General features: G+C 54.7%; 1 protein-coding gene across 1 annotated transcript; it reads right to left on the bottom strand.

The window, feature by feature from the left end:
* Positions 1-1,067: 1,067 nt before the first annotated feature.
* On the bottom strand, positions 1,068-5,034 carry TMEM79 (transmembrane protein 79). Its single transcript, XM_065419827.1, has 3 exons — positions 4,230-5,034; positions 2,906-3,119; positions 1,068-1,287 (listed from the first exon to the last, which is right to left on the bottom strand). The coding sequence occupies exons 1-3, from the start codon at positions 5,032-5,034 to the stop codon at positions 1,068-1,070; spliced, it is 1,239 nt and encodes a 412-aa protein (XP_065275899.1).
* Positions 5,035-7,940: the final 2,906 nt, after the last annotated feature.

Raw genomic sequence — 7,940 nt, 5'->3', positions numbered from 1 at the left:
TTAACTTTGCTAGACAATAAAAATCATGGACTGAATAGAGACGCTGGATTTATGGCTTATGCGAACAAGCTGAAACCCACTAATAACTCCTTCCCCCCCCCCCCCATTCCTTTCCTCCCTAGGACTGGAGGGGCGTTAACGGGCCGCTTCACCTTGAATGGTCCCTTGAAATATGTTACGTTAAATAATCTGTTCCGCCTTGTATTTAGCTGTGACACTCGGAGTTAGGCCAGATCTACGCGACAAACCTGTGTTGGAATAACTATGTCGCTCAGGGTGTGAAAAATCCACACTCCTGAGCAACAGTTATACTGACCTAACTGCCCCCCGCCCATGTAGACAGCACCATGTCCACGGGAGAGCTTCTCCCACCGACATAGATTCTGCCACTCACAGAGGTGGGGGTTTTATGCCGACTGAGAGCTCTCTCCCATCCGCATAGAACGTCTTCACCTGCGCTGCACGTACAGACATCCCCCTAGTCTGTTAGCCCGGCTCAGAAGCTGCCTTTATCAGTGCAGTTAATGAGGCTTATCAGTGAAGTCCTCTTTTATTAGCAAGGATCTTTCTTCTCCTTGAAATTCGCAGGCTCCTTAGTGGGGACTGTTGCTCCATGATCTAATTATCCAAGAGCACCTGCCTTAGAGTGCTCAGAAGAAAGGACGATTTGAATATAAATAGCTAGTTGAGGTCTGGATCAAGTTAAAGGGAGGACTGAATTAACCCTTTGAAGCCAGCTAATCAGGTTAGCTGGTGGAATTCAATTGCTTGATTGATTCCAGTAGGAGGCGCTGTTGGGCCCATGGGTTTCATGCATGGACAGGGGGGCTCATGCCCAGGTCTGTATTTGGCCACTCACTTCCACTTAAGGCTTGGGGTTCAGAGCCTGCGCCAGGTGGAGCTGGAGTTGGGGATTGCTCAGCGCTTCTGCGAACCAGCCCATTGGGCATCGGGGCATTCACGCGCTGACATGTAGGTGCCCCGGCCGAGCCCCCCATCCGGGCTCTGTTCATCGCCATCAAATCCATCTCCCTTCTGCCAAGCATCAGAGCCCCTTGTCCCGTCCTTTACCCCCAGTATCTCGGCTTGGGCGCTGCGGCCCGGCTCTGCTTCTCCGACGGCATGTCCTGCTTGCCGTTGGCGGCCGTGGCGAACATGTTCTCGGGCTCCAGGATGAACATGCTGTAGAGGTTCCACAGGAGCATGGTCAGCAGGGGCAGGAAGGTCAGGCCGAAGCCGAAGCCCCGGAAAGAGCGACCCATGGCGTAGGCCAGCCAGTACAGCAGCCTGGGGAAGAGAAGAGGCACGGGGGTGGGGGAGTGTCAGGAGACAGGGCCCGGTTGTCCGAGGACCACTCTGCCCGAGGGCAGGGCTGGTGGACACCGGAGGATTTGGGACCACGTTGCTGGTTTAATGCTCTGAGTCTTGGCTTTGTGCCGCTCATGGGCAGCCATCTCGCAGCTGCCCAGAGTCAAAGCTGGCAGGATGGAAGACCTCCAGGGGAAAGCCAGGGTGCTGCAGGGAGTATTGTGGCCCATTCGCTAAGAGGCGCTCTTCCCTTCGCGTCAGTACGAGGCCAGCATGGCGCTAGGGGAAACTAGTGCCTCAGTGAGGGAAACTCTCCTTGGGATCAGTGCTTAATTTGTAACAAAAGAGGTGCCGGGACTTAAGCATTTAGGGGCTGGGCTCAAGCAAATTTTTTACATTCATAGCAGATACAGCAAGCCCAGAGGTGCCGGGCTCTGAACCGCCAGGCCCAGAGGTGCCGGGGCTGTGAACTGCCAGGCCCGGAGGTGCCGGGGCTCTGAACTGCCCGGCCCGGAGGTGCTGAGCTCTGAACTGCCCGGCCCAGAGGTGCCGGGGCTCTGAACTGCCCGGCCCAGAGGTGCTGAGCTCTGAACTGCCCGGCCCAGAGGTGCCGGGGCTCTGAACTGCCCGGCCCGGAGGTGCCGGGGCTGTGAACTGCCAGGCCCGGAGGTGCCGGGGCTCTGAACTGCCCGGCCCGGAGGTGCCGGGGCTCTGAACTGCCAGGCCCAGAGGTGCCGGGGCTCTGAACTGCCCGGCCCGGAGGTGCTGAGCTCTGAACTGCCCGGCCCAGAGGTGCCGGGGCTCTGACCTGCCAGGCCCAGAGGTGCCGGGGCTCTGACCTGCCAGGCCCAGAGGTGCCGGGGCTCTGAACTGCCAGGCCCAGAGGGGCCGGGGCTCTGAACTGCCCGGCCCAGAGGGGCCGGGGCTCTGAACTGCCAGGCCCGGAGGGGCCGGGGCTCTGAACTGCCAGGCCCAGAGGGGCCGGGGCTCAGCCCTAGCAAGCCCTGGCCCAAATTAAGCCCTAGTACTGATGCCACTGCTGCAGTGTGGTGCTAAGGAGTTGGGTGGGTGACGGAATCGGTGACACTCTTCCCTCTGCGTTAGGGTGTCTCCAGCACCCCAGCATGAATCTAGGGGGCGCAGTGCTGACCCCTATTCCCTAGCGTGGTGCTATCCGGCAGGGAGCAGAGGGGGTGACCCAGCAGGGGGCACGCTCCCCTCTCCCGAGCACTAGGGGGCGCTGTCCTGCTAGAAGCGCCATCTTTGGATGAGACTTAAAACCACTATGCTGGACCTCCGGTGGTCTTTAAAGACCCCTGGTGCTTTCCAAATGAGCGGGGAAGGAGCGGTGTTAATCTCTGAGTCCTGGCTAAATGTTGACGGGACCCAAGCTCTCCTGTCCCCTGGATGAAGGAGCGAACTCCAGGCATGCCAATATGTTCCCCCAGCACTAAATTAACGGAAGGACCAAAGAACCCACCTCCCCGTCGTGATTCTAGCTCTGCTCTGGGTTTAGACTCATTGCTCTCAGCTCGTGGTCCATTTAAACGTAGCCTGGGGAGGGGTCTTACGCCATGCGGGAGGGGAGTGAGCTTACCGTGAGATGGCAAACAGCCCCGTGAGCAACGGGATGAGCTTCAGGGCTTCCTGAGGGAGGTAGGTGGCCAGCACAGCAATGTTGAAGAAGTAGAGGATGAAGAGGTAGACGGACTGGGAAACGTAGCGCCGGTGGATCTCCACCTCCCTGCGCAGCTCCCCGAAGGGCTGCACCGAGGAGAAGCAGAGGCGGGAGACCCCGTACACGATCAGACCTGGTGGGATTGGAGAGAGAGAACTGAGTGGGGGACAGTACTCTCTGGCTGGACGCAAGGAGCGATGGGTGGAGACCAGGACTGGGGGCATAGCGACCGCTGGGGAGTGCTAGGCTTTGTGAACGCTCTAGGCGTGATAGTGACATAGCCATGCCGCTGTAGCTCCATAATGTAGACGCCGATGGAAAGGGGTTTCTCCATCATGGTAGTTAATCCACCTCTCCGAGAGGCAGGAGCTCGGTTGATGGAAGAATTCTTCTGTCGACTGAGCAGCATCTACCCTGGTGGTTAGGTCGGCGTAACTACGCCACGTGGGGGTGTGAAAGAATCACACGTAGGTGATGTAGCTAGACCTAAATTTTAAGTGTAGACCTGTCCTTAGTGTTGGGCTAGCAAAGGGTGCCCTGCCATCTTTGATGTATTTATTTTCACAACCCTCCCGCGTGAGGCAGGGCAGTGCGGTTATCCCCATTGTGTAGATGGGAAACTGAGGCACAGCAAGAGTCAGTGACTTGCCCAAGTCACACAGGGCAGGGAATTGAACCTGGATTGCCAGATAGCAACCTAACCACTGGATCATAAGAACATAAGAACGGCCATACTGGGTCAGACCAAAGCTCCATCTAGCCCAATATCCTGTCTTCCGACAGTGGCCAATGCCAGGTGCTTCAGAGGGCATGAACGGAACAGGTAACATCAAGTGATCCATCAAGTGATCCATTCCCATCATCCCTCCTCCCTCTCACGCTCAGCCTGATGACCTGCACAGAAGGAGTGCATGGCCCAGTCAGTTCTTGGCCTCTCAGCTGAGCCTCCCAGCCAGGGGGCTGGTTAGTGATGGTCACATTGGTGGTTTGGGGGACGTGGTCACTAGACACTGGGCTGAGACCCACCCAGCTTGTTTCATGTCAGCCCCCAAGCAGCCACCGGATGGGAATGGCTGTCGGTCACTCCTGGGTAGGCCACGAGCCAACTCTCCAGGGGTGCTGAGCGCCCTACAGCTCCCTATTGACTCCAGTGGGAACCCATCCCCGGAGCCAGCCGCTCTGCCTCTCAGAGCCAGAACGCTCCCCCAGAGGAGAGAGGACCAAATCGCCCAGCTCCGCTCACCCAGGATGATGGGGAAGGTGCCGAACACTCCGCAGCGAAGGGTGTAGACCAGCCGGGCGCTCATGGTTGGCATTAGGGGGGCATCGAAGGGCAGGAAGACGTAGGCCCCGTACACGAAGCAGGGGAAGATGATCATGGCCCCGATCATGGAGGCCACGGCCTTGAGGTTGGCAGAGCTGCAGTCCTGGCATTGGAGGCATTGCAGCCTCTCGGCAAGTGGCTTGGTCTGGCCGCCGCCGTAGCCAGCTGGCTCGTCGTAGTGCGTGGGGTAGCTCAGGGGGCCGTGGGTCAGGAAGGCCAGCTTCTCGGGGTCGCCGTTCTCCTTCTCACAGCACACGATGGCCTCCTCCTCCAGCTGCTGCTGCTTCTTCTTCCAGTCGCTGGCCCCTGCCGAGCCTCGGCACCCGGGGGCCTTCTCGATACAGTGGGGATCGATGGGGATGAAAACATGCGCAGCCACCTCAGGCATCCTGTTGCCTTCCTCCTCCTCCCGCAGAAGGGAAGAGCCGGGGATAACCTCCTCCTCTCCAGTAGGCCCCGGCTCGGGGCCCATGCGGCTCCCCTCGGGGCTTGGCCTCTTCTCTGTCTCAGATGCCTTGCGGGATGGGGTGGTGGGCTCCGTGGCCAGCTCACTCATGGAAGAGTGCCGGGACTGGTCCCAGGGCAGAGTAGCATCAGGGTCTCCTGGCTTCTTGTCTTGGACACTGCCGCAGGCCACCTTCTGCACTGGGGGCTCCAGCGCCTCCTTTCTCAGCTCCACCAGTGCCACATTCTCTGTGTGAGCCCCGGGGTCAGCAGCTGCCATCTTGGGTCTTCGGGGATGTTCCAGCTGACAGACCCTGAGGGAGACTGGCTTTGTGGTGGTACGGGCAATAGAACTTATCGCCTGTTTAAGGGTGTAGAGTCTAGTTGCTGTCCTCTGTCATCGCTGTTCTCCTCCTACGGAGGGATAAAGAACATACACAATGAGATACCAATAAGAAGGGCCTGTAGATCACACTTCCCAAGCGGCCAACGCCCCTCACAAGCCAGACCATTAATCAACACTTCCAAGATATTGTTATCCCTCCTTTATAAGCTGTGGACATCAAGAGAAGTGGGACAATTAATCCAAGGTCACACAGCAAATTGGTGGCAGAGCTGGGAACAGAACACAAGAGTCCTGGGTCCCTGTCACCCTCCTGCCCCTGCTGTAACCACCAAATTACGTTTCCTCCAAAGCTAAAAGAAAGCCCAAGAGTCCTGACTCCCAGGCGTCTGTTCTAACCACTAGATCAAGCTGCTTCCAGCTGAAGTTGGTGGAATTGCTCTGGAATCATACTGGCATCACTGAGCTCAGTTAAACACTATTCTATTTGTTATTAAGATGATTAAACCCAGGGGATGAAACAGCTGCTGAAAAAAAACCACAGGATCAATTTCTATGGAGCTCTAGGAAAGGGTTAAATAATAGATATACCCTGAGCAAAATCCCACATCCAAACACTCCTATAAACTCTAGGCATGCCTCGATCTAGAGCAGAACTGACAGCTTGTCTACACTTGAAAGTTAATTCAGATTAAGGTTGGGTGTGAATGTATGGCCCAATAGCTATTCCAGAATAACTCCATGAGTGCACAAACCCTTCATGGCTACTCCTAGAGCGATAATGGGATGAATTTTCAAAAACACCCAATCCAAACACTCCACGGATTTTGGATCAGAACTTTGTGCCTCGCTACCTAAATGTTGGATCCAAAACATTTCTGAAGTTGGGATCTGCATTACAGCGCTGGGGCTGGCCCCTCATTGGCTGAACCAAAAGACCCCTGAATGTTGGGAATAGAGATGCAAATTTTGGGGTTCAGGACCCCGGACGGCAATGAAAAGAGCAGGGCTTGATTTTCAGGAGGGGTGAGTTCTGGCAGAACCCATCCCATTCGCTGCGGCTCTTTGCCTTTGAAAATCAGGTTGGTCAATCCTTGCAGAGACCTGTCAGCTTACCTGGAGGGATATTTATTACACTGGTGGTGAGCGAAACTGCTTAGTGTGTCCTTCAGATGCGCATACCTTGCAAAACTCTCCAGAGGGAGCGGCGTGAACACTGATTGACAAGATCTGGGAGACACCTCTCAACTGCAGGCCTACACAACATATGGCAGGCCAACAATTACAATACCACTGAGTCATAATGGGAAGACCAGAAGGGACCACCAGATCTTCTAGTCTGACCTGTATCTCACAGGCCACCAACACCACCCAACAACCGAAATGAGATTGAAGTATGACAGCCCTCAGGAGACTAGACTATGATGTTCCACAGGCAGAGACTAGGGAGGACTGAGACGTATGAATGCCCAAGGCCCCTCCAATGTTAATCACTCTTAAAACATGGAGGCAAATATGGGGAATATTGGCAATCCCTCCTGGATTGGCTGAAATCTGTCAACCAGGATAGTTAATTTATTCATCCCCACTTTGCCTTCCCCACCAGCAGACTCACTGCACCCATGAGGGATCCCAGGGGGTGATGGAGGGGGCAGATTCCCAGCTGGTGTCTTGTCAGTTTCTCTCCACTAAACCAGCTGAGGATCTGGCCCTGTTGATTTTAAAGAGATGTAGGAGTGTGCCCATGTGGGGCTCAATATAGGGTGGGGGATTAAGAGCCACTTGTGAGGCCCTCATTAAGTAGTTGCCAAAATGGTAGAGGTGGAGGGGAGAGGGGGTCAAAGAAGTTACAAATAACGTATTGACGTGTATCTCACACACCCAATAATAATCCCTAGCTCTTACATAGCACATTTCATCCAGACATCTCGAAACACTTTACAAAAGAGGGCAGTAGCACTGTCCCCACTTTGCAGATGGGGAAACCGAGGCACAGAGCGGTGAAATGAGTTGCCCAAGGTCACGCTACATCCCAGTGGCAGAGCCAGGTCTCCAAAATCTGTCTGTCTGTCCCCCCGCCACACACACACACACACACCCAGGCAACCTGCAAAACTCCCTGCACCCATCTGCAGAACAACCCCTCCACTCAACCACACTTCAAGAGAAAATGAATAAAGTAAAGCAGAGATCTGTTTCCCTGCTGGGCTGCTTACTCGGAAAGCAGGCTGGGCTCAGCCGGGCCATAGGGAAGTGCAGCAGTTTTGCAGATGGCTGTTCCTGGTTGTGAATGTTTCTGCGGCTTCTTTCCTTTGCCTGGACTTCAAACCTGTTTAACCAGCAAAGGTGTGGCTGGAATTAAAGGGGCAGAGGCAGTTTTGCCTCACCCGACATATGCTGAATCAGCCGGCAGAAAAGGCTGTTCCCAGAGGTTGTGTGCGTGTGTTGTGCATGTGTGGTGTGTGCATGTTTGTGTGTTGGGTATGTGTGTGTGGTGTGCTCATGTGTTTGCATGTTTGCGTGGCACGTGCTTTGTGTGCATGTTTGTGTGGTCCATACATGTGCATGTTTGTGTGATTTGCATATGTGCATTATTATTACTATTATTAACATGCTGGTGTATACTTGTGTTGTGAAAGCATGTATGTGTGGTGTATAGATGTGTTGTGTTATGCATTCAGGTTGGTGTGTTGTATTTTCCTGTTCATGTGTATGTAATTGCATTGTTTGAACTTTGCACATGTATCTTTGAGGTGTGTGCATCCCGTGTGTACTTATTTATTTGGTGCATTTGCAGTGTGCATGTATGCGGCATATGCTGAGTGGTGTGTGTGTGTATGTAA

Source organism: Emys orbicularis, chromosome 20 (assembly GCF_028017835.1).
Source record: "Emys orbicularis isolate rEmyOrb1 chromosome 20, rEmyOrb1.hap1, whole genome shotgun sequence".
Lineage (NCBI taxonomy): Eukaryota > Metazoa > Chordata > Testudines > Emydidae > Emys > Emys orbicularis.
This window is presented reverse-complemented; position numbering and strand designations above follow the sequence as displayed.